This window comes from Parasteatoda tepidariorum, chromosome 5 (assembly GCF_982258835.1).
Source record: "Parasteatoda tepidariorum strain Cologne lab strain chromosome 5, Ptep-v5.0, whole genome shotgun sequence".
Lineage (NCBI taxonomy): Eukaryota > Metazoa > Arthropoda > Arachnida > Araneae > Theridiidae > Parasteatoda > Parasteatoda tepidariorum.
The window spans coordinates 78481705-78509669 of NC_141759.1; the positions used below are offsets into that span (position 1 = coordinate 78481705).

The 27965-nt window shown below is 32.1% G+C and overlaps 3 protein-coding genes across 13 annotated transcripts in view; 2 read left to right on the top strand and 1 right to left on the bottom strand.

Moving 5' to 3' along the window:
• Nucleotides 1-9368, top strand: part of LOC107450660 (uncharacterized) — a 38750-nt gene extending 29382 nt beyond the window's left edge. For 4 of the 5 annotated variants that reach the window (XM_087164346.1, XM_016066524.3, XM_016066509.5 and 1 more), the window contains exons 2-3: nucleotides 4558-4672; nucleotides 7406-9368. In XM_087164346.1, coding sequence (XP_087020472.1) covers nucleotides 4558-4672; nucleotides 7406-9205 — 1915 coding nt within the window. In that variant the 3' untranslated portion in view covers nucleotides 9206-9368. Of the gene's footprint in view, nucleotides 1-3636; nucleotides 3867-4557; nucleotides 4673-7405 lie in introns of those variants that run through there. The other variant, XM_087164345.1, reaches the window with a different exon arrangement.
• Nucleotides 1-27965, bottom strand: part of LOC107450680 (uncharacterized) — a 147274-nt gene that overhangs the window by 20969 nt on the left and 98340 nt on the right. The gene's annotated exons all lie outside the window — the stretch shown is intronic.
• LOC107450690 (uncharacterized) overlaps nucleotides 17049-27965 on the top strand; it is a 56052-nt gene continuing 45135 nt past the window's right edge. Inside the window, exon 1 of one of the 7 annotated variants that reach the window (XM_043050549.3) lies at nucleotides 17049-17173. Coding sequence is in view for 3 of the 7 variants with exons in the window: in XM_016066584.4 (XP_015922070.3) it covers nucleotides 26229-26332 (104 nt within the window). In the remaining 4 variants the exon portion in view is untranslated. Of the gene's footprint in view, nucleotides 17174-18727; nucleotides 18842-26032; nucleotides 26333-27965 lie in introns of those variants that run through there. The other 6 variants (XM_087164357.1, XM_087164362.1, XM_087164360.1 and 3 more) reach the window with 6 other exon arrangements.

A 27965-nucleotide genomic window follows, 5' to 3' on the forward strand; every position in this document is an offset into this window, starting at 1 on the left:
AATTAAAAGTCGTCCAAAAAGCTATGTATTTGAAATAATACCATTGAGACAGTGTTCGATATCTTTACTTAATAATCTATTTTAATAATTTCAAAAATGTTTATATTTTATTTTAATATATATATAGAATTCGCAAGTGTCCACCTCACCCTATTGATAAATGTATGTGAAAAATTAGTTTTCAAAATTATAATTAACTTTAGTAACTAAACTTAAAAATATATGCAAACTAATTTCAAAAATGTTTATTTTTTTATTTTGATAATATATATACATATATATTGAATTCGCACCCTCATCCTTGTTAAAAATTAAAATTTTCAAAATTAGAATTAACTTTGGTAACTAAAATTAAAAATATATTCAAACTAGGAATAACAAAAATTAATTTTGAGCCATATCCTATTTTGTATATTTTATTAACATAAGGTTTTGTTGACGAAATTATTCTGTCTACGGTTGTATACACCTTGGCTATTGCAATGGCATCATAGAAAGTAGGACCAATGCCGCACATCCTCAATCCCTTCGCAGGCTGATCAAAGTGGTCACCCATCCGCTTACTGACTAGAGCCAGTGATGCTTGACTTCTGTATTCTACTGGGAACCATGTCCTTACCAGTCCACAGAGTTTTAAATCAATGAAAGAATTCAATTTTTTCAAAGTCTCCCCTGAACGATTTGAATTGAAATTTTTTTAAAAATTACTTTTGAGATTGGAACAAAATTGCCTTCTTCATCCACTGTCGAAATTTAAGGACCCTAGCTCAAACGATTCTGGAGTTATAACGAGCACCATCCCACCCAAACTCTTCATTTTCTTATTACAGATGTATGAAAATAGAAATACGCAGAAAATTTTTTGGGGAAATATCTTTAAAGTTAAGGTTAAGGCTTAAGAAAGTTTAATTTTCTGCTTTTCAACAAGAAAAATTTGCAATGAATAAAATATTTCTCGGGACATGACATATACTGTGATGTTATATATTGTGAAACTATTTGAAAATCCGAGTTCTGATGTTGCACATTCTTAAAATCAAAATTCTGCGACAAAATGTCTTATTTTATAAACCCTTCTTGTACGGAGTAAGGCTCCTGATTTCAAAAAATGAATATATAAATGAGTTTTTTTTTCTCGATTTCTATGTGCATTTTTAATTGTTGTTAGTACAATTTGTTAGATTGATTTTATAAACTTTATGAACATTGATTATTTGCAGATTTCCCTAACATTTACTTCTTTAAGAAGAGATTACGAAATTATTCGTGTAAGAGTTATGCTACAATTAAATTTCCAAGCATTGTCATGATTGAAAAATAATGCAAAATCAAATATAATCCTGATATTCACAAAATATATTTTTAATAAAACAGTAGTATAATTGTAAATTAACGAATAAATAAAAATAATGAAAACTTTTAACATTAAAAAAACTGAAAATTCTCCTGAAATTTTTTTACAATATGTTGATAAAAAATCACTATAATTAAGAAAAACTTATATTGTACGTAAATTAAACTAAGTAACTAAAATTATAAAAATTAACATTAACATCATTAAGTTATAATCAAAATAATGAAAAAAAAACATTAATGCTTTCAAAAATACCATAAAAGTGTTAAGCATGGAATTATTTGGTTAAATTATTAAGCATTTTCTGAAATTATTAATTTTTATACAAATTAAAAATGGCTTTAAGAGGTTTTAAAGAATATAACTTTAAAAAAAAATTAAAAAAACTGTAGTTTTAAAAATTTACGAGGGAGCTAACACTACACTGACTTATGCCAACTGGTATAAGTTGAGTATCATAATTAAGGAAAATTTAAATGCGCATAAATGTAAACCAACATTAAAACCTTTGAGAACTTATATTTAAGAATCATTGCACAATGTTTATAAGAAATTAATAATTAATAACTGTACATAAATAAAGTAACATAATGAAACCACAAACGCTTTTCATTTTCACAAAACTGTGGCTTTTCTCTATATTGACGCTTTGCACCATTTTCAACAGCTAAAGCCAGAGCAGCTTTGCGCCAGTTTTGATATAGAAATTGAAGATTAAATTTAAAAAAAAATTTATTTTAAAATTTCTTGGCTTAAGTTGCAATGATAACAGTTCAAATTGATCAACTTAAAAATTTTCCAGATAGAATCGGAAACTGAATCTATGTAAATAAAATAAATGTTTGAGTTTTCAATTTTTCATAAATAGTTTTCTAATTTCGTTATATAAACCTGCTTATCACTTAGATACAGAAATGATTGCGCAATAATCGTTAGAATTGGCGGGCAAATGGGGAAACCCTGTAGCAGAAATTCAAAGAATGGATCTGCAGCATTATTTTCAAAAATCCAAATTTGTCTGCGACTTCAACACTGTCCGACAAAGATTATTATTGTAAAAATTCGGCCTTAATCTAATAAACATGTTGCAAAATTTGCAAATATATGGTCCCAAAAATTATGCAAAAAAAACTTAGTTGCTTAAATAAATTGGAATTTCTACAATGATACTAAAAATGAAATAAAACTCTGTACATGCAATCAAGTAACAGATTTTTTTTTGTTTTGTTTTTTTAGGATTTTCTAAAGTTAGATTTATAAATTTTATTAGAAACAGGTTTAGGGGTGTTTCAAAAATCAGTCTCAGCATTTCCACCATTTATTTGTTTGCTTTTTAACAATAAAACTTGATTGAAAGATAATCTACTAATTGTTGTAATCTAAATCTACTAATTGTATGCAGCTCCCACTGCCTAGCGGGAGGATTTATGCTAATCTATAATTTAATGTTTGGTTTTATTTATTATGCTTATGACCTTTTTTTTTTCGAAAATTTTATTTTAAAATATAAACTATGTTTTTTTTTTTTTTATTCTCTTATTTAGTTAAAAAGGGACAACAAAAAGTTTGAAACTTTTAAACTTTAGCCGAAATATTTTCCGACCCCTTGACTCTAAGCGTAGGTAGCATGCTAACTCCAGCAGTTTTAATCAAGACTGTCAAACGCTAATCACGGGTGTCAAAATAAACTTTTAAGCGGAAAATTTTGTCTTAAAAACTGATAATTTCCTCCCTTATCAGTTTAAATGAGTGAATAAGACATGCTGTACCAAACGAACATAAATTATTCGAAATGTGCAATTAACGAAATTGAGAATATCCCACACGAATAGCGTTTCTATAGAAATGTAAGATTTATAAAGTTTGTTTTTGCCGTGGTAACATGGCTTATTTTCTTCCTTGGAAGTTTACTAATTGGATTGATTTGATAGCTGAAGACCAAGAACTGATTAGCGAAAGTAAACAGAGCAGCTATACACTTGGCGTTATACCTTTATTTGATTGGCACCAGGAATTAATGTTAGCGATAAGCAGCAGGGTTTTTGTACGCTTATTTCCGCTATCACTTCTTGCTGAACAGAGTATATATCTGATAGAAACATCCTTGCGAAGTTAACATACTTTTTGAATACTACCATGGCTTCTAAGACAAAGATTGGTTCTTGATTTTAACACGAGAGTTAAAGTTGTCCGAGCGAGCGAGAAAAAATGCCCGTCAAGCAAATCTCTGAGCTATTTAAAGTTGGCAAAACTCAGGTGTACCGTATTTTAAAAAATAAAAATGAGATTTTAAGGCGGTGGGGAAACGAGAGAAAGAAAAGGGTACTAAAGAAAACTCCCTACCAGGATATAAACGAGATAGTTTGGCAATGGTTTCTCAGTTCCAGAGCAAAAAATCATAGTGTCTGGTCCTATGATGCATAAATATGCAAAAAAAGATTGATCAAAAACTGGGAAAGACTGATTTTAAAGCATCTAATGGATGGTTAGAGAGTTTGCGTAGAAGAAAGTTGTAAGTAGATTAATTATTATTTTTTTTAGTATTTGTTTTTAGTTAGAACTTAAGATGCCTCAACCTGCACCATTGGATTTCGTTTAAATTTTTGATTTTTGTTGTCTTCGTGTTCTTTTGTACTTAAACTTTTGATGATATAGTTCGGCTGCTCGAAATCTTTTTTAAAAAAAGTGGTAAATAGTAGTAAAAGTGGTAAACTTAACTTCTATGAAATGCAGATCGGACTGTGCAGGGGTCAAGGAACTGGCCTTGCATCAGAAAGGTTCTGAGTTCGAATCGCCGGCAAGGCATGGATGTTCTTTCACTCTCTGTACTTACTGTGGGAGCAACGTCGGCCCACCTAATATGGTGCCCCTGAAAGCGTGGCAAACAATGGCCCTGAAAGTGTGCTCTGTAAATGCCTGAATTGACGAAATGTTAACATAGGTATGCATTGGAAATAATTTTTAAAAAAAAACTTCTGTGAAATTTTCGATTCTATGTTGGGGTACCTTTTCATAAATGAGGGTTGACTTTGTTCCAAATATAATTAAATTTAGCTAGTATAAATGGTTCTCTTATTATAATCTACCATTTTTTTTTCTTCAAATAAATCTTGACTAAGTTTTGCATTATGTTGTAATGTATGTTGTTGTTAATGTAAGTATTACATTATTAGAGATATCATTTCATGTTTTTACTTCTTTAGGGAAGCAGTAGCTGAAGTCCTCACATCAGCTGATGCAGCTTCACCTTCAACGGTGCAACCCTATGATTCACTTAGAACAAGTCTTTACAAGTACAAGGAGAAAAATAAGATGCAGGTATGTCATTTTTCGACTTGATAAAATTAATTTTCTCACAAAATTAATTTGCACACGATTTTTGAAAAATGATCTTAAACCCGCGCTTATTTTGAAAATGGCGCAAAACATTTGTATGGAGAAAAGCCACAGGTTTGTGAGAATGAAAAGCATTTGTGGTCTAATTTTTAAATATTTGAAAACTTACTCCAATGCAGCATTACTAGGGCTCATAAAAATATCTAAAAAATGAGAATAAGGCATGCGATTTTGATAATTTTCATCTAGGTGGGAAAATGTCGCCAAACTAGTAATTTATAAAAAAGTTTAATAACTTTTAAAATATTTAAGTCATTTGTCTGCTCTAAAGCCTTTTTCACGGCAAGATTACATATATAGTTTAAAACCATCGCATTGCTTCAAGTGTTAGGCCCTTAATCTATGTTTTTTTTTTAAAAATTTATTATCATTATTATTATTATTATTTTTTTTTTTTTGAAAGTTGAGTTTTGGCGGGATTATTCAATCGAAGAGTATGGACGGTAGAACGCGAAGAAAATGTTATAACTTTAGAAAAACAAATATTATAATTATACCCGTCATTGAACAACCGATCCAATTTTATGGGATTACGACAAAGATTCAACTCCATAGCCTTGTAATTTCAACCCAGTCCAGAAGACAAGGGAACTCCTGGATCGAGTACTGGGAAAAATTTGCCTTAGTGGAGGACTTTTTGATGGAGCTAATACACATTTGACGCCCATGTGGCTGAGTGGTAGCGCTTCGCGCTCGTGTGCCACAGGCCCTGGGTTCGATCCTCGGGCCGGGAAAGGTTGACTCAGCCTTTCATCCCTTCACTGGGTCGATAAATGAGTTTGTACCAGGCAGAAAATTTAGAGATATAATTATTTTAGTGAGAAACAATTGTTTAATGTCGTGATAAGAATTTTATGTAAAGCAAATCTCATTTTAAAATACATCAATACTTTGTGTATAAGCAAGGGGCATCAAGGCAATTACGTTTTAACTAAAACTGTTACATAATAAAATTTCAAACAAAGTAAAAAAAAAAATTTATACTAACCTCCTTTGGCTTTTCGTATTCTATTTCAATAGAATGAACCTCTAATTCATCTTCTTCTTTTTAATCTAATCTAATTTTTTTCACTTTCATCATACCATTCAACTGGTAGCGTTTCGTGCCACAAGTCTTTGGTTCGATCCTCGGGTCGGGCAAGGTTGACTCAACCTTTCATTCCTTCAGTGGGTCTATAAAATGAGTATCATGCATGCTTGGGAACTAAACACTGGTGGTTTCGCGTTCGGCTGACCACCTAACCGGAACATTTGCTCCTGCACCCCAGAGTCCAATGGTTGAGAAAACTGAGATGAGCACAGTAGGCCTTGGCCCTCTATGGGCTGTCGCGCCACTGCGTAGTAGTAACCCGCGTTTGCGTTACATGACACAAAAACCTCCCCCGGTTTACCTGATGGCAAAGGTACTCTAACCCATGATCCGTCTACCACTGAGGATATTTCACGTCAGCATTGTGGTCGGTGCAAGCCGGATGCGGAATTCGTATCGACTGGGATTCGAACCCGGTTCGCCTCGTTGGAAGGCGAACTATCACCTGAGCCATCGCGGCTCTAGAAAAACAAATAAGTGTTATCGGAGATTATAGACAAAATCATTTGTCGCCAAGAAGGCTTGCTATTCATGCGAACAAATTTCAAATTAACCGCATATTGTCGAATGCCAATAAAATGGTGGAAAAAGGAATAGACAAAAAATGCAAAAATCGAAAACGTAAAGGAAAGCTCTCTGACTTTCTAAGTCAAATTTTTATATTTTTGCTAAATTTGAGTTTGAATAGGCGTAATTTATTCAAAAAAAAAAAAAAAAAAAAAGATTAAATAAAAGAGTAATTTTTGTAAAATTATTTTTAGTAGTATCATCGAAATTGAAGTTAACAATATTTTATTTATTTATTTACTTAGTTATTTATCTTTTTTTGGTGGAGGATGATCGATTACTTTTACCATCTAGTCATGTTTCTCAGAAACTACTAAATCAATTCTCTAATTTTTAAAAAAAATTTTTTTTTCAAATTTAAATTTTAATTTTTTTTAAAAATTTCTGTAACACTTTCAATAGATTTATTTATTTATTTTAATTTCGGTCTTAAAATTGTGTTTTTAGACTTATTAGTAACTTTATTTTTTCTAGCGTACGTAAAATAGACTGAACTGAATGAATGGCTGAAACTTTTTCAAAAAGAAATAAATAAAAAAATAATGCACAAAAGAAAAGTAAGAACATTTTTTTAAAAATGTGTAACATAACTATAGAACGAAATTTTCAAAAAAAAAAAAAAAAAAAAAAATCAGAAATGAGTGTAGAACAGAGATAGTCAACCCTTTTCCATTATTGCTCCATAAGTGCCCCTTAAATATTTTAAATAGGTCCTTAATTTCTGCTACATTATTGTTGAGTTACTTATCTTTATTCCTTATAACGAAATGTGATTTCTAATATCCACTACTTCAGATATGTTTTGCTACACATTAATATCATTACATTATTCTTGTAATTCCCCCTGTAATTCTTTCGTTCCCACATGAAAGGTATACAGTATTTCATGATTGCATAATTAATTTAGAAATTAGATGAAATTATTAAGGTGAATATTAAGTATACTATTTATGCTCTTATCCATAATACTTTAACTTTATTTTTATTCTTATTTTCAGAAAAAAGGAGGAAAGAGTTATTCAGCGGCATCAGATCAGAACAATAAGGATCCAAATCCGTTACCCTCTCCAAATGAAATTAGTACACCAGATGTTGAAATGCAGTGTTCTGAGAGTACAGATTTTGAAACACAGGGTGTCGCGTCTACAAGTTTCATGAGCAATACAGATGAACAGATGAATGAGGGTTCAATTTCAATACCAGATAAAAAAGGAGTCATCACACCAGATGTTGAAATGCAGTGTTTTGACAGTACAGAGATGAAAACTCAAAATGAACCCTCTACTGGTTTTTTGAACAGTTCAGACGTCGTCTTCAAACAAGAAATCATCGAAACTGAACTAGATCCCTGCACATTCGATGACTCTTCGTTTCATTCGTCAATTGCTGGCCCATCTGGAACGCAGTTCGATGAACAAAGACCAAGCACGTCTTATCAGACATTCTCAGAATCATCAAACTCCAATACAGATTATATACTCCCAGATGAACCTGGCAATGTTGTTGACATTTCAACAACTCGTGGCTTAAGAACAGTAAAAGTTGAATCCGATGTTCATGCCAATTCCCGTGACGTAATTTCTGAAACAAACAATACATTTTATAGTGGACCATCAGTTCTAAATGTTACAAAGCCTGCAAGTTTAACGAGAGATAAATTTATCCAAACTAGAGTTCCTCCTTTGGTTTTAAATATTGCAGATCCTAAAGACTCGCCACGTAATGAACCAGTTCAAAACGGAATTACCTCCCATAGAGAGTCGCCAGCTTCGACTCAAGTTTTAGATCGAACTGATTGTGAAGAATCGTGCAATAATAAGTCGACCCAAACCGAAGTTTCGACTCATTCAAGTTCCCCTCTCCCTCCTGGAGACAAATTCGACGTCTTTGGCAAATTCATTGCTTTCAAATTGAGAAATCTGGATCCAAAATCGAGTGCTTTCGTTCAGACTGCTTTTTCTGAGCTCCTATTTAAAGCTGAATTGGGGATGTTTATAGACAGAAACGGAAAAAATATTTCTTCTAATCGAAATGATGGTATCCAGAAGGATATGCCTCTATCTAATGAATCTGAAATAGCTCATGGTCCACCAGGAAAAGAGAATGTCCAACCTGTAGTTTCTTCGCTAATGGGGAATTCAGATTTCAGTATTCTTAGTTCTGAAAGCTCGTCGAGAAATGACATTCCCCAATCTGAAGTTCTTCCACATAAACCACACTCGTCATTTCCGTCAGTTAAAAGCAACACTGGTCCAGAAAACGCAGTGCGAAATGAACTCATTCAACCTAGAGTTACGTCACATATCGGAAATGTACGGCCTTCATTTGTTCCTGAAAGTGCATCTTCCAATCAAACAAGAGCTTCATCTCATGCGGAATTGCCAGCTTTTCTACCAGATTTAAACCGTGCAGACTCTAGAAGTAACCAGCCTATTCAACCAATAGTCCCTTTCCGTGGGCGATCTAGAGACGAATTCGACGCTTATGGGGAGTTTACCTCTTCAAAGTTACGAAATCTAGATCCAAGATCGTGTGCCTTCGTACAAACGGCTTTTGCAGATCTGATATTTGAAGCTGAATTGGGGAGGTTCTTAAGCGAAGGTGAGAAAAGCATTTTTACCAACAAAACGAACGATATACTTCGGAATATGCCTTCTTCTAATGGTTATGGAGCCTCCCGGGGTAGTGTAGTATCTGATTCGTCCAAATATAATGCTCGACCTGCGAAGGACTTCGTAACCCCAGCATTTTATGAAAGTGAAGTTCCTTTGGAACTAATACCCAGCAGCAGTTCATAAGTGACTCATGAAGATGTAAATTTCACCATTGTTCATTATTCTTTATCATTAAATGTTGGCTAATATTTACGTGTCTCATACTATTATCGCCTAATTTCTTGTCGTAAATATCGAGACACTTTGTTGTTTTGTATAGAGATGCATTAAAATAATTTTAGACGGATTTAATTGTTGTTTGAGACAATTTACTTTCTTCAAGCGTTTCATCTAAAACCATTGGAATATCTGCAAGGATTAAAAAAAAAAAATAATAATAATAACTTTTAGGTAGATGTTGGTTTGTTGTCGGCCTTCTGAGCCCAAGTCTGCGGGTTCGATTCCCGGGTCAGACACCAGATTTTCGGGATGCAGAAAATCCTCAGCGGCCATGTCGTATGATTATACGGCGTGTAAAAGATCCCTGGAGTGCCTTATTGGCTCTTGGCATTTCCGGCAAAATTAAATTCCTAGTGCACTTTAGCATCCAAATAGAGCCTCGGTGCTGCCATCTAGTGTTGCAGAAATTAGACGTCCAAATTAACATGGCCAACGGTATCTCACCCATTGTGGTGGTCCTGAAAGAGTGGATACCACTTCTGGAGAACCCACTAGGTCTGCTCATCGGGAAGACTGATTGAGCAGCTCATAGGAAATTTTAAAAAAAACTTTAAGGTAGACTGAGTTAGATATAATTTTTTTTATATAAAAAAAAATCTTAATTAAAATTTTTTAGTTTTAGGTTTGCTAAGCCAGGAGTCCTAAAATTGCAAATTTAAAGTGAAGTTAAAAAAATATAAAAAATTTTTTACAAAAAAAGTGCAGATTTAAGTTACAAACCCCAACAACAAATTTAATTTGGCCCCAGTTGGGCTCGAAATTGGCAGAATATGGGTTTTATATGACCATCAACCGAGGGACCAATATTAGGATGCCTAGATTTTTTAATATTGATCTTATATAGAGCCAATATCAGCCTATATATGGCCAACATAGGTCGTATAATATCTGAGAAAAACTAAGCATCCCTGTGGATGATCAAGAGATAAACGTCACACCCCGTTTTACAGGGAGGAAACATATCGTAATTTTGACCTTAACCCGAGCACGATCAATCAGAGATTCAGTACCCCAGAGGTAATGATTTGTTGTGGGAACTTGGAGGACTTTGTTAACCGACAGATTTAACGTGCACCATTCACCATTTTGTACACCAGGAGTCTTCGGCAGGCGGGGATCCTCTCAGGCATGGGCCTAATGCATTACTAGCCAGGCTATCACTGCCTCCATAAAGTGCTGTAATTTAATGTTGGTTAATTGAAATTTAACAAACAACATATGCATAATAAAAATTACAACAATGAAAATCAATAAAAAGTTAAAATATTTCATGTTGAATGCTTTGTAAAATTTTAAATCTATAAGAAATTAATTTTAATCGGTTATTTAAAAAATAATAATTGAAAAATCATCATTTTAATCAGGGGTTTCCAACTAAAATGGGGCCGCAATTAAAGACACCAGTCAAATGGCGGGCAGCAACTTTATCAAAATTTTATACACTCTTTTGCGTTTGAAGGAACATTAAATATTTTTATCAAGTTATACAAAACAAAAGTATTGAATTAAAAATTAAAATAAGAAGATTTTTACCTGAGAAATAAATTTTTTTTCACCGTTGGTGTGCTAAATAAATTTCACTGAAACTAAGAAATGAAGTTTTTTTTAAATGAAGAAAAGTACTTTAAACCCATATATAGATTTTTACGAAAATTGTCCGGAAAAAATAACAACTAATGTTCACGGGCCACCAAAGAAAGGCTCCCCGAGTCGGATGTGACCCGTGGGCCGCCAGTTGGTAACCACTGATTTAAATCAATGAATTTTGAGAGCAATGCACTTTCACTCAATTTCAATATACAGGCTGCTCAATTAAGCTTACATTTATTTTAGAATAAATAAATAACCTAGAATTATTAAACAATACGCAAATAAACCTATGATTATTTATACATTATGTAAGTTTAAATTTTTTTTTACTTGATTCCCTACCCTACATCTATATGTAGTGCTAAAAACAAATTACCCTGAATAACTCTTGATTTAATGATCGGATTTTCATGTTCTGGGACTCAATCTCAATGGTTCGAGGGGGTGACCTCAAATATGCAAATTATTTAGTGGAGAAGATATTTTAAATTAACTTTATCAAAATAAATAAACCTTTTTTCCGACGGATTCGGATTTCTGACTCCCAAAATACAGAAAGGAAGCCGAAAAGTGGGAAATATGGTCTCCACAGTATGTGGGCCAAAGTTTGGACCCCATAATGCTAATTTTACTTTTTGCATATTTCATCATATTTTGAGAACTTTTTAAACGAATAGAAAATTTTTTACACACAGTTATAAAATTCATTTATCCAATGATGAATCCATGCAAAAATTAGCTTTTAACAATTGTTTATTATTTTAGTGAATATTTTTTATGTTATTAAATAACAGTCCAATACCTCAAAAACTTTATAAGCTGATCGAAATATATTTGCTCACAATTATAATCATTCGCTTAATTAAATATAATTCCAAATAATCAAAATTTTAATAATTTTATTTAATAATAGTTGCAAATATTTCGAAACTTAAGGTATAAAATTTTTTAAATAATTTTAAAGTATGTAATTTTACATGGAAAAATACAAAATTTGAGCGAAATCGGTCGACTTGTTCCTGAGAAATTAAATTTTAAATATACGACTTCATTGAACGACCGCTTTCGTGACCACACTATTAGGACCACATTTCCCAGAGATTTCGGCTACCCTCCCTCTATTATTTTTAAGGAAAGGAATCCAAATCCAGCAATTTTTTGTCTACATTTTTGTGTCTGATTTCGTAACTTAAAATATCACCTGCAAAAATCAATTAACATGTTTGTGGTCACCCTCGTGAAACATTAACTTTAAATCCTAGTAAGTGAAATTCTGACCATATTGTAGAATATTTTTTACAGTGTATTTCCATAAATTTTGGTAAGGAAACAAATTATATTAGACTCAAATAATAAGTTATATGCCATGAAGCTGTCCGAAAGGTTACTGAAATCAAATTCCTCATCTTTCGAACAATTTATTATCGTAGTTAAAAACTTTGTTCACTGAAGGAAAATAAAATTATATTTTTACATGAACAATCGCTTTGTAAAGATATACAAGTAGAAGAAAAAACATTTAAAAAAAAAACATAACATTAAGTGATAAAATTGTAATGAAAAATTGATGTTGAGTCTCATGATGACACGTAAATTATGGATATTTTCTTAATTTCTTTCATACATTATTTCATTTATTTTCATTTATTAATTTCTTTTTGATGAAAAACTACATTCTGTTATTTTGGTCTAAATGTTTGAGGGCTACGGTATGAAATTCCAGGTTGTATAATTGTGACTGAATAAGAATTTATAAAATGTATGTATGTATCTATTGGATTAAGGTCAGGTCACTGGAATGTTCCTCGACGATTCGACACTTATGATATGGTGCATTGTCCTGTTGGTAAACACCATCCCCCGCAGGAAAAACTGCTGCCATGGATGGGGGAACCTGGTCTGCAACTATGTCCAAGTAGCTTACAGACGTCAGGGATTGTTCTATGAGGATTATGGGACCTAATGTGCCCCAGGAAAACCTGGGCGAGTCTATTGTTATAGATGGAGGGTGATCATAATGTAATGGCTCTTTCGTGTATAGTCTATGTGCATTAAACATTTTATATAGAGTCAGGGAATGGAACGTCCGCCTCCTAATGATGTGACCCAGGTTCAGATCCAAACAATGGGGGGTAGACATGAAGTCTGCTCCTGTTAGCTAAATGATAACAACTAAATGTACAAACAATATTAATCGTAAACCTAAAAATGGGTTGGTTGTTCGACGCTGATTATAAAATTAAATAAATAGTATTTTTCATCAATGTGAAATGAAATATGTCCATGAATCTATCGACATTTGTTATTAAGCTTCTCATTGACCGTTAATTTTCTGGAAAATCCTTTAAGAATATTTGTTTACTAGCAATTTTTTAGACGTATTTTTAAAGTATGGCTTTTTTTGTAATCATATAACAAATGTGTTGGGGAGGAAAACTAATCCAAACGTTTATAATTTATTTTATTAGCATGTAATTTTATTTTATTTTTAAAGTTAAAATTTAAATCAAATATTTTTTTTAAAAATATTCTTTATGAATTTCTTAATGAATTTAGTATTCTTTATAAATTTCTTAATGAATTTAATATTCTTTATGAATTTCTTAATGAATTTAATATTCTTTATGAATTTTTTAATGAATTTAATATTCTTTATGAATTTCTTAATAAATTTAATATTCTTTATGAATTTTTTGATGAATTTAATATTCTTTATGAATTTCTTAATGAATTTAATATTCTTCATGAATTTAATATACTTTATGAATTATATTATTCATGAATTTCTTGATAAAATCAAAATCGTTTATGTAATTTAAAAATAAATAATTCAAAGATGTAAAAACTAATATTGTAATAATTTTCCAAGAAAATAAAAGCACCGGGCTAGCTCTGAAATTATTTATTTATTTTCAATAACAGAGCACAGAAAACAGTTACAAATTATCAAACACAAATTAACAACGAAACTCACAAAACACTAAAACGGAGATATTATTTAGGAGATGTTCTCCCATCGGTTGCGATAGTTCAACTCATTCGTTACTGTCCCCGCCACAAGATGGCGTGATGGATATTCTAAAGTAGTTCTGTTAGCCAGAATTTGTAACCATTTTCCAAGAAAATTAAAACACCTTACAAATTATCAAACACAAATTAACAACGAAACTCACAAAACACTAAAACGGAGATATTATTTAGGAGATGTTCTCCCATCGGTTGCGATAGTTCAACTCATTCGTTACTGTTTCCGCCACAAGATGGCGTGATGGATATTCTAAAGTAGTTCTGTTAGCCAGAATTTGTAACCATTTTCCAAGAAAATTAAAACACCTTACAAATTATCAAACACAAATTAATTACGAAACTCACAAAACACTAAAACGGAGATATTATTTAGGAGATGTTCTCCCATCGGTTGCTGTAGTTCAACTCATTCGTTACTGTTCCCGCCACAAGATGGCGTGGTGGCAATTCTAAAGTAGTTTTGTTACAATATAATCTAAACATATTTATAAGATGTTAATAGTCAGTTGTCGGCCAAGAGGATCACGGAGATTAATGCGAGTAATTTTGACATAAGCAGTTTATATTTCACACAGTAAAATACGAAAATTTATTTATTGCCAACTTAAATTATCAAACCGGTTTCGATTGGAGTACGTCCAGTTACCTAAACTAGTGCAAAAGAGTCGGAGATCTCGTAAACTAGACTCAAAGCGTTGTGGTTGGACACTGTCAGATCACTTTTAGATGAATTTCAGAAAAAAAGGTGTTTTTTTTTTCAAAATTTTGATTAAATATTTATTTTTACTTTAATTTCAGGCAAATATTTCTGGACCTTACAGTTCTGGAGCAAAACTAAAAAATGTAGATGCAAATAAACCATCTACTAGTACTCGACAGGAATTGCTACCTGATGTTGGAGTCTTCCAGGGTCTTCCTGACATGTCCCCTCCAAATGCTGAGCTTGTATACAACCCTAATATCATCATTAAACAAGAGATAATCGAAACAGAGGTGGACCCATCTAACATTTTAGATGTTTCTACATTTGATATTGACCCATCAGAAAATCCATTAGCAGATGCCTCAAGCATGCCATCAGAAAATCTAATTAGTCCAAACGTTGCTTTCACAGAACCATTTAGCACCAGTGAGAATATGACTGACAAAAGTCAAACTGAAGTCGAAGTCACATCTCCAATCACGTCTGTCGGTTTAGAATGTAACTCAGTAACTCCTGTTAAATCGTCTAAACGTTATAACGAGACAGATTTAAGGAAAGTATTTGTAAAAAAGAATACCGAAAGATCGCCGAGTTCTGCAGGAAGCTCTTCGGAAGATGAAGATAAGGGTCATTCCAGAAGAGACAAATTTGATGCTTACGCTGAGTTTATAGCTTTGAAATTAAGAGATCTAGATCCTAGATCGTGTGCCTTTGTTCAAACAGCCATAGCGGATCTCATTTTTGAAGCTGAATTGGGTAGATTTTTGAGTGAAGGAGATAAAAGTATTTTTGCCGACAAAACGCAAGAACTTTTAAAACATATGCCACCACCTCGTGAAAATGAATCATAGCCATCTATTTTATTTGAATTAGTGCGAAATTGTTTATCGAAGTTCCATAAAAAAAAAGTTTTTTTATTAGCTCATTTAGGATTTTGTGATTGATTCGTCAGTAATTAATTACCAAAACATACTCTGAGTTTTCTTACAAAGAACTTACAACTCCTATAGTATGCATACCGTATTTTTGTAAGTAAATATATCGTGACTGAAGTTTGTTTAATATTAAGTTTTATTGTGGACTAGAATCACATAAATAATCACTCTGCTGTCGCGTTAGATAACCGACGTTTATGATGCTGACACGATTATATTTATTACTAATTTACGTCAAAGTCCTATCATAGTGTGAATATCCATAGTTCTTACATGATATTATTGTATAGATTTTGTCACGCACAATTTTGAAATTTTGCTGGGATGAATTTACATTAAAATTGTTCTACAAGTAAGTGTTGTTTATGTTATGTGTATACATAAAAAGTAGTAGTTATTTTATTTACGTCGCCTTAGAGATGCACTATGGGCTAGTGCTGACGGTCTGGGAAACATCCCTGAAGATGATCAATTTTTATCTCCTGCAGGGGGGGGGGGATGGCTCCCCTGCTTTGGTAGCCCGACGATTTACGCGCGAAGTTGAGCATTTTACGGTAGAACAGTTTAACAAGGACCGATATCGCAAACTCTCGGTCTCTACGCAGACAGATCAAAGTGCTCACCGCCCAGCCGCTTACTGGCCGCAGCCAGTGATGCTTGCCTTCGGTGTTCTACTGAGAACCGTGTCTTTACGATTAGTCCATTACGAGAAGGTATACATAAAAATCAATACCCTCACTCAATCATTAACTCACTGATTTCTCACTAATTCTCAATAATTTTAATTTCTAATAAAATTTGGAATACGCGTTTTTAATGTGATAAATGTGCAACTTGGTGCGGTGTAAATTAAGTACTACTACTACTAGAGGCTATTCGGTACTCTGATCCAGTTTATCGATTATTTCCACTACAGAATCTTCGGTACTCGAACCTTGTTTCGTCCCGCGGTGGACTGATCGTTAAGACACAGTTCCCAGCAGATCACAGAAGTCAAACATCACTGGCTGTGGTCAGTGCGCAGGTGGGTGACCACTTGGATCAGTGTGTGTGGGGATCGAGAGTGTGCGGTATTGGTCCTCGTTAAACTCCTCTACCGTAAAGTGCTCGACTTCGCGCGCAGATCGTCGGGCTATCGCCCGTGGGGTGCCATCTCCTCTGCAGAGAATCAAAATTGTAACTGACATGTCATCGGATCCTCCTCAGGGATGTTTTTCAGACCGTCGACTATAGCCCATTGGGCAGCTCTAATGCGACGTAAATGAACTACAACAACGAACCTTGTTCCTCCACAAGGTTTAACACAAGATTCTACAAAATGAAATCTAAGGATAGGATTCTGTAGTTTGCTCTAGTAGTTTATTTTCTCTAATTTTTGTTAAATCTATTTTAATTAAATTTCATGAGAATTGGGAAAAACAATTTTAATCACATGACACAAATTTTCTCTGCTGTTCTTAAAGTTGAGGAATGGATTTCCAAGCTGTAGAAATTACTCCCAACACCAGAGGACGTGAAAGACCTCTTTAAGTGTAATTAAGGCTGTTTTTATAAGACTCTGTCATCCTATGAAATAAAGAGTTTTTGTGAAAATATGCTATTTTCATAACTGCTGTAGTAAGTTTGCAACACTTTTTTATAATCTAGTTTAAGTTTAATCTTACCGTTAGCTAACGCCCTCGGTGAAAATATCTTAAGGTTTGAGGGAATTGAAAAGCGTTAGTAATTAAATTTTTTAACATTTAAAAACTTTTTTTTTAGCGGCGAAATTTTTTTAAACTAACTACGGAAAAAACAAAGGTTATCTTCAAGATTCTAAAAACAGACAGATGTTTTCTATATAACTACCTTTCAAAAACTGCTGAGTGAAGAATTATATTGGTATAATTTTGTCAAGAAAAATTTATAGTTAATCTAAAATACCGCTCGTTTTATATGTCAAATTGCGTTTGGTTTTTTTACAGGTATCGAAAATGTACCCTCTCTATCTTGAATTTTAGGTCAAATTTTTAATTTACGTTTTCTTGATATTTGTTTGTCCTTAAAAAAGCTTTTATTGATACAGTATTATTCGACATCACAATACTTTTCAAAAGAGGTTGGAAAAAAACCGGGGTTAGATTAGAAAAAATAGAGCTGGATAATTTTTTGAATTTCCATGAATTTTTCCTTAAAACTTTAATGCAATGAAATGATGCGATTTGTGGTTTTGAATCAGTAATTTAAAACAACGCGTTTATCTAGATTTTTAGAGTTTTTGAAATCTAATTTTATTACAGTTTTAAATTGATGAAAACTGATTTGATTGACGCTAAAAAAAAATCCCTTTAACGTTGATGGCATAAAAACAAAAATACCTTTCAAAACTAAAAAACAGATAACTTTATAACTATTTAACTATCATAAACTGTTGATAGCAGAATTTGTATTGTCATAATTTTGTCAGAAAAAAAAAATCAGCAAAGAATATATATTTTGGGTTCTAAAATATTTTAATTCTAGGTAAATAATAATGAAAAACATAAAATAATAAATATATTAATATATACATATACAGTCCCTATGCGAATTATCAAACGCACTATAAGATTCCATGTAAAATCTTACTTATTAGGTGATATTATATAGTTTATTATTTTTAGTGATCTGAATTTGGATTGAACTTGTTTACGTTCGTGTATTAATTGGTTCATATTGTAATACAATATGTTAAAAATAAAATGAAAAAATAGGAAGTGTATGAAAAATCTTCTTAATAAGAACCCATTACACGTATGTTTAAATATAAAAGTATTGCATACTCGTGTTAAACATGTAAATATTTAAAAAAAAAAAAAAAAAAACGCAGTACGTCTAATAATTTGGTCTAATTTATATAATATATTGTCTAATTTATACAATATATCGTCTAATTTAACTAGTTGACACAAAACAATAAATCCATATAGTATCACCTGATAAATAAAATTTTATATAGAATCTTATATTGCGTTTAATAATTTAACCAGGGACTATATATATGTGTAAATAGACTCAAAAATTTCTCTCCTTTGCGTCAAAATTACCCAGAATGCACCGCAGGGGATGAAAACCAGTTTTCAATATGAAATATCTACGACCCTTTCTACTTGTTTTAAAATTTGCATTTGTAGCTCGTTTGTTGCAAGTTCCTTGCTTTTGCTCTTTTAACTGTGAAATGGGACACTGTAAAAGCAACAAAAGGCTGTATTTGTCCAGTAAGCGAAAGAGAAGGAAAGGTGCCAATCTTATGGAATGGAGAAAAAAGTAATTTCTTTCCCCCAACTTTCTTTTGTTGTTAATTTTCTATTTAGTTTTTTACGCATCTATTTGATATTGTGTCTATATTATATTATTGACCATATTTTAATTGGTTTCATGAAAAAGCGTCGGTTCAATAATTAGAAAAAATATTAGTTTTATGCATTTTATTAGAAAATATTTGTTTATTATTTTTTTAATTTTAAATGTTCAATAAAATTGAACCAAGATTTTTTTTGTTAGGAAATAGAATGATTTTATTTTATTTTATAACCGTCGTTGAACATCCGACCCAATTTAATGGGTTTACGACTACTAATGTTCAACTCCGTAGCCTTGTAATTTTGAACCCAATCCAGAAGACAAGGGAACTCCTGGATCGAGGATTGATAGAAATTGGCCTTCGTGGAGAACTTTTTGATGGAGCTAACCCGCATTTGCGTTACATGGAGAGGAAGACCACGAGAACCTCTCACGGTTAGCCTGGCGGCAAGGGGACTCTAACCCATATCCGTTTACCACTGAGGATATTTCACGTCAGTAATGTGGTCGGTGCAAGCCGGATGCGGAATTCGTATCGACTGGGATTCGAACCCGGTTCGCTCCATTGGAAGGCGAACGCTGTATCCCCTGAACCATTGGTGAAATGGATGTTTAATGTTTGGTGATAAGAGACGATCAGGCGGCTGAGCGATTAGGATGCCTGAATGTGAAGAAAATGGTCGCGGATTCGAATCCCGCTAGGGACAAAAAGATTCTCTCTCTGTTTATTATCATTATTATTATTCTTTTAATGGCGTTCAACTACTTATCTAATCCTGAGTATATAACTATTAAAGTATCTTGCTGTTTAGAACCCAACTCAGAGGACAAGGGAACTCCTGGATTAAGCATAGGGACAAACACTCTGACGTGGAGGAATTTTTGATAAAACTAACATGCATTTGCGTTGTAGGTAGAGGAAAACCACTAAAACGTCTCACAGTTAGCCCGACGGCAAAGGGATTGTAATCCATGATGCATCTACCACTGAGGATACTTTATTCGAGCAACTTTTGATGTGAGGCAGGAACGGAATTTCCATCAACCTACCAACGCTGAGTTTGGAACCTGTATAATTCCATTAGCAGGCGAACGCTTTATTCCCTGAGCCATCGGGACTCTCTCTGTCTGTGTGTGTTTAGTTTATCCTCTATTGTGTGACGTGTGAATGTGGACCACCATATGAGCTGTCATCTGTGGCTGTAACGTTAAATAAGCACCACTTCCGCGACGAAGAGCGTAATTGTTCAGTGCTAGCCATTGCAAAATCAGAGGAATAAAATCTAAAAAATGCAATTACTTTAAATTATTCCTATTGAGCTGTGCTGTCTCAAGGGATGATGCATCTCAATCAGGTGACCCCAGGTTCAAATCCCAGCGATGGCTGGGAATGCGAATTCCGCTCCCGGCTAGCACAAACCACAGAGCTGAGGTAAAATATCCTTAGTGGCATACGGATCATGGGTTAGTCTGTTTGTAGTCAGGCTAATCATGAGAGTTTTTCGTAGTTTCCCTGTTCAAGTAACGCAAATCGCGGTTAGTTCTGTCAAAAAGTCTTCCACGAACGCAAATTCCTCCCCCTACTTGATCCAGGAGTTCTCGTCTTCTGGATTGGGTTCGAAATTACAAGGCTGCAGAGCGGAACATTAGTAGTCGTAAACTCAAAATTGGGTCAGCTGTTCAACGACGGTTATAAAATGAAAACAAAATGGTTGTAAAATGTGTTAATATTCACTTGGTGACTTTTTGAATATTAACGACGCTTCGGCAATGTATAGATTTGTTATTAAGCAAAGTCAACCTACTAATCGCTTAAGATAGAGCGCAATAAGAAAGAAGGGAAAAAAAAGGCACCACAGTTAAAAGAATGGTGGAAAGAGCAATTTTTTATTTTATAAATTTAAAACTGTTCATTTCGAAGTTTTAAGTTTTTCCAATTTCCAACGCAATAGTTTGAAAATTTGACAGCGTGATTTGATATAAAAAATAGTTTTATTTCGTTGAAGAGTGTAATTATTACTTTTGAAATGTGAAGCCTCGTGTTCTAATGATTTCTGATGGGGGAAAAAAAAAAAAAAAAAAAAAAGATTTTTAAAGCACACTTGATGTTTAGTATTTTTTTTTTTCAATTAAGTTAAAATTTATAGTAAAGAAAAAAAAAAGATTTCTGACACGGGTAGAGAAAACTATGAAGTTTAAAATGCGGAAAGAATTAAAAATTAAATTCGACTCTAGATTAATATATTCAAAGATTTAATTGACCCACTTTTAACTACATGAGAAACGCCATATTGTTTACTCAGTTCAAAACAAAGTTTGGAACGAGGAAAGCTACTAACTTTACGAGAGCTGGAAACTAATATTTGGTGCGACGTTTACAAGGCCACCTCCGTAAATGATAGATTTAATACTGAATCAAAGGCCTCTGATTATTAAAATTAGTTGATTAGTTAGATTATTTTTTTAGTAACTAATTAAAATGATGGTGAAAAGGAATGGACAACACAAATAAGTGACAGCACAAACATATAAAAACATAAACAAAAGGTACATTAGTGGATTAGGAATTATTATTTTTTATTTATTTTATTTTATACTAGCCGCCTAAGGCGGCCAGCTGCCCGCCACGCTAAAGGTTTTCACAAATAAAGTTTTTTAAAACATAGCAGGAAATCTGAAGATTAGTGGACAATTAAAGTGTTCCTGTCCTGCAATTTTGTCTTCATATGCAGATGAACAGCGACAAATATATCAAAGCGAAGCGTTCTTTCTATTTACGTATCGAATATGTTGCCACATTTTTAATACAAAAGTAAAATTTTTCTCCACTTTGATAAATGTAAACTAATGCGAACCTTACAATTTAATTATTAATTCCTTCGTATATATCGCGATCGCAACGCTCGAGTACGCCGTCTAGCGGGAGCCTGTAAATATCGGACATTAATTTATCACGTTTTCATTTAGTTCCATCAAAGTCATTGACTGAATCAGACGCCATTTTTTAGCAGCAAATAGGAAACAAAATTTCCCTAAGGAAAAGGCCGAAGAACTTGAAAAAAATCTCCAGAATATTAGTAAATCTTTCAGGAACAGAACACGCCAAACATTTGAAGAAAAATTCTTCAATAATTTTTAATTTCTATTATCAACAAACTTGCAACTGATGACTTCCGATTTCGGATACTGTTACAGATGTGTGTATTAAGGTAAAATGCATTTCTTCTGTCTTCAATTCATTACGAATTAAAGTGAAGTCAACATTGCTTTCGTCATTCCAGTGAATAAATATGAAATTAGAACATACAGAATTGTAATAGTTATAGAATAGTATATATTTCTGTATTCATATAATTCGGAAAACAACAATAAAAAATTATCCAAGTTACTTGAAATAGTGCCATTTCTGCTGATTCTTAATTAATTTAAATCGTTTTCTTGGTAAGTTTTTTTTAATTTTGAAAGAATAAGTTCAACTAGAATTCAGCTATTCTGTTTTTAGCTACATATTCAAATTCATATCAATTATAATGAAGTAGTAATGAAGGTATAAACTATGTATCTATTATTTGAGAATAAAGTTTTCAAACAAGGAACTTATCATTTTGGAATTCTCCGGGAATCATAAATCAGGTAAGTGCAATGATTTTTACAATAAAAAATTTGCTTGTAAATATTTTTTTTTCATTTGATGATGGTTCTCTACACTACAGAATGGGTTTTTACGTCTGATTAAGAACTATAAGAATAATAAAAAAAGAAACAATATGAAAGTTTTTATTTCAATGTAAAGAATTCTTAAAATCGTTTTTTTATCCTAAGAATTCTTTATTTTCCGCTTTTTAGTTTATAATTTTTTGATAAAAATTGTTCTCAAAATACTTTTTTTGAAAAATTAAATGGTATAACATTATGTGTTTATGTATACTTCTTGTATATTCCAATGTGTGAAGTAATATGATTCAGAAAAGTATGGAATAAAAATTCGGTACTAACGTATTAACGCCACCGCCACTACAGATTTGGCGGTTTTTAAGAGCCGCTAATCTACACTTAAAATTTTTGCGACAATTCATAAAATAAAACACTTTATTTAAAATCAAAATAGTTAATCGGATTTCGGTGGAAAATGAGCCGATATAGAGTTTAGCATAGATTCAAAACAATCATATCGCCATATGAAGTCTGATGAATAAGATTCCAAATGAAATAACATTTCCAAAACGTACGTTTACCAAGATAAAGTTTTATGTTGTGGGAATTGGTACATTTTCGTTTTTTCGGTAAAATATTTCCCTCCTGAAAAAATAAAATTGCATCTTGTTTTGTTTTTGGCAAATCCCAAAGACGAATATTCGTAGCACTAAAAATGGCGACAAAAAAGAATTGTCTTTTTTTTTTTTTTTTTTTTTTTGTTTCGTCAGCATTCTTTATTTTACGTTTCTTAGTTTCTAAATAATGATTTTTATTGAAACTTGAAATTTTTTGATAAAAATTGTTGTCAAAAAACGTTGTTTACAAAATTAAATTTCATAAAATTATGAGGCTTATGTATACTTTTTGTTCATTTTAATTTTTGAACTAATATGATTCTTAAAACTATAGAATGTAAAGTTTAAATGGGCCTTTCATGTTATATCATTAAATTTAGTAATACTATTTCTCGGGCATTAGGTTTTAACTCTTATAAGAATATACATATTTTTTTCTGTTAATGTACAAATATTTTTCCGATGTGTTTTGGATGTTCCTTCTCTAATAAAAAGAGATACCATTTTGTTTTCGGTTGTATAAGAAAGAAGATCAAGCATTTTTCTTTTTTAAATTTAATAAGCCACATTAAAGAAGGAACGTTGCAATGCTACACGCTACATTAACGACGTCTCCAGAGTAACTGAATGACGGTTCATATAGAAATCGCAGGTAAGCGTCTCATACAACAACGCCCCCTATAGTTCGTTGCGATCGCGAATATGCATTTTTTAATAGTTTTTTGACTAGGCTCTTTGAAGACAAAAAAGCATAGATTTTCTTACAAAATGACTGTTAACTAAAAAAACTAATCCAAATTTTTGGAAAAGAAAAAAAAAAATACTTCTTCATTATGTTAAAACACAATTATGTGCCGAGTTTCGTGCCTGGACGAGGCTTCTGGGGCGATATATTGTGATTACAGACAAACGGACACACGCACAGCCGCGTTTATTATTATGTATAGATAATTAATTAAAATATTTAATAACAAAATTAGTTGATTGATTAAAAGGTGTTAGGTTGTAAAGTTTGTAATCTGTGTGGTCCGCTGTAAATTCCGCAAGGGAGGCCATCCCTAGAACAGAAAAAGTCCTTTGCCTAGAAGGTGGCAAAGGAGTAAAATAATGATAGTAGATAAGGAAGGGGGTGTCGTTCTGGGGGGATATGAGAGAGGTAGAAAAAAAAGTTGAAATTTTATTTTTGGCTTTTTTTTTTTTTTTTTTTCGTTGGGGTTGGGGTGGGGGAGAGGCATGACTGCACTGAATTAATGTTCTACTTTCCTAGAACGGAACATTTCTTCTTGGGGGATGAGAAGACTTTATTTATTTATTTTTTCTTCTTGGTTGGTTCTCAATGATTTTTTGATTAAAGGTTTTCCGGTTGGTTCTGGGTTCAGCTATATTGGCAGCTTTGGGAAAGGCAGGATACATGCCTTGAGGAACAGTAAGTTATTTTGAAACTCAAAATAGCTAAGCGAATTTTTGTAATTGGATGTCATAAACTATGAAAATTTTGCTAATGAAATGTATATTGAAAGTTATGGCGGAATGAAGAAAAGGCTCTTTTTATTTAAGCTTGTACACGAATATTTTTTTCGATGTTTATAAATAGAAGCCGCTTACACTATTTTACTATATTACTCATTATCTACGAATTTATTCAAATTGATTTGTGAGTTTAAGCATTGTTCCAGTATTCGAAACCATTTGGAGCTTAGTAAATTATAAACAACTATTTAAGTATGAAGAATAGCAATAGTAGATATAGAAAAAAACATGCCAGTTAGAGAGCTAAGATTGTCTGCCAAGAGGAAAAAAACCATAGGAGAAAAATTGAATGAATGGCGTGCTAAGTAAGTTTTTGACTGTGTAAGTTATTATAATCTGAATAAGTCAATGAGAAGAACTTAGTAAAATTGTGGGTTGCAATAACTATTTGTATTTTATTATTACAAATGTATGCTTCTTCAATTTGAGAGGTTCAGTCCTTTTAACCCCTTAACGATCAGTTAATTTTCAAGAAAGTTGTCATAAAAGTGCCTATTTTTTTGACATCTAGTTTAAATTAAGCTAATTATTTAAAATTACCTTAAAAATATCCTGGTACTGCCATCTGGTGCGTAAAATGAGAAGTAAAATGTTTTCCGGGCAAAAGAAGAGAATTAGTTTTATTCTTGTTGGCGCGTTACTACTCAACACTCCAGCCCGGAAATATCACGGGAACGGGAAAAAGAGGGTGAAACCTCACCCCGTCACTTTAACGGGAGCGAAAAGGAAGGGGTTAAAGGACTATTCTTTTCAGCAATTGAAGCTTATTAGTTAAATTTACTATAGGTTTGTCTAAACTCATTTTTTCAATACTTTTAAGTTTTAAATTAGTTATGAAGATCAAAAAGAATTTGTGATGAAAAAGTTTCTCTCGCTGTAGCGTCTCTTGGATTTTATTTAAGACCGTTGGCACCGTTGCCAGCTTCAATTAAAGTCTCAATTTTATTCTATGGTAAAACATAAATCACTTTTTCTCAATAATTTGCAACCTGACAGCTCAATGTTTAATATTAAAGAATAGATCTCATTTAAACAAACATATCTAATGTAACAAATTATTTTAAAATTCTATTAATAATTTTTACAACGAGTTTAAATGTGATTTTAGAGTAATTTTCAATCGTTTTTCACAAAGTTACTCTTTTAGTTAAATTCACGAAATTTAAAAAAAAAAAAAAAAAAAAAACATATAAGTACGTAGTTTAAACCTAATTTCAGCAGTACGAAATTATACATTAGGAACTATTTTTAAAAAATGATTTTTTTCCCGGGTATGAAACATTTTTCTATTCTGAAATCGTTCTTTAGTTCCTCCTTTTCTCTCCAGGAGGCTATCACTCAACCATGAAGAAATCCCTCAGGCATGAAAAAGGGGACTTTCATGGTTGTCGTAAATAAACCTGTGATCTTTTTCGTAATAGTGGATTTCAATGGTCGCCAACATAGTTAGTCCTTGGTCGCCAAGAAACAAACATCCACAAGAATGCTTGTTTGAATGTTGTCAATGGCTGTAAATTGTCTTTGTCATCTCTTGGTCAGACGTTTTAGAAATGAATAGATTTGTTATAAGGCAGGGTAAACCCACTACTCGTTTAAAATTGAGCGCAAGAAGAAAAAAAAGAAAAGCACCATGGCTACAAGATTGGAGAAAAGGGTAAGCTTTTAATTTTATAAAATTAAAAAGGTTCACTAAGGACTTATATTATTCCAATTTATAACTATTCTATTATATATAATCGTATTCTATTTAGTAATTTTTAAAGTTCTTTATCTGTTAATAATTATGTTTCCGAAAAGTTTCATTTTTTTCTTACTTTTTAAAATAATACTTGGATTGGAGTGAAATTATTCTATTGCTTCAATTCATAATTTGCATTTGATGACAAGAAAATGAGTAATATCAATGATGAAATTGATTTATCAATACTAAATGAAGAAAAAAGTATTTTGAGTATTTTTTTTATATTCTCATAAGTTCTGAACGTGTACGCGTGTACATTTAAATGATATATTTTATTTGATTTTTATATTGATCACAGTATTACATAGTTTATTTGTATTGCTTGCAATAAATTTAAAATGTAATAATTTATCATTGTTTTATTATTAAGTATATATTAAATTAACATTAATGCTCACATCTGTTCTCAATATTTTTGAGTAAATAGTATAACTTCGCTACCTTTAAAATTTTACAAATTTTCGAAGATTTTTTAGTGGCTTAATTTATTTTTTTTTTTTTTTTTTTTAATGTTATGCGAATAATATGCTATTTTCGTTGCTGATCTGACCTTACAACAGTTATTCATGACTGTTAGCCTATTTTTAGTCAGCGCCTTCTATATTTATTCTGAAAATGGCGAAAGGAGATAAGCCACCATTCTGTGAAAAATGAAAAGCGTATGTGGTTTCATTTTTTAATATTTAAAAATTTGGGGCCGGGATAGCCTGGTTGGTAGGGCAGTGGGCCCATGTCTAATAGTTCGTGGGTTCGATCCCCGCCGGCCGAAGACTCCCTGTGTAGTAAATTGTGACTGATGCATGTTAAATCTATCGAGTGGCAAAGTCCTCCATGTTCCCATAACAAATCAATACCTCTCGGGGTACTGGTCCAGGAGTTTCCTTGTCTTCTGGAATGGGTTCAAAATTACAAGGCTACGGAGTTGAACATTAGTAGTCGTAGACCCAAAATTGGGTCGGCTGTTCAACGAGGGATATAAAATAAAAATAAAATATTCAAAAATTTACTGTGATGAGTTATCTGGGCTCATAAAAATTCGCAAAAAATTGGGAAATGCATTGATTTTGATAACTTTCATGTAGGTGAAAAAATGTCGCCATATTGATAATTTGTAAAAACCTTTAATAAATTGTTTTAGCTAGCAAATATTTTTTGATTAATAAGTTGGTGCGAATTGTATAATTGAAATATATAATGGTTTTATTAGTTTTTTTTTCTATAAATTGAACACAATATTTATTTTCAAATTGAATTTTAAAGAAAATTTAAACCACTAATATGAACATGAATAATCTTGTACAAAACTGACAAAGGATGGCAGATACAAGAAGCAACAAACGCTTATTCAAATTTTAGTTTAAAGCTTACATTTATTTAAATTCATTCAAATATTCATTAACTCATTCAAATATTCATATTTTAAGTTGAACGAATCCTTGGTGTCGCTGATATAAACATGAGCACACTTGCTCAATAATAACAATTTCAAACAATAACAATAAATAACAAATAATAACAATAAATATCAAATCATAATAACAATAAA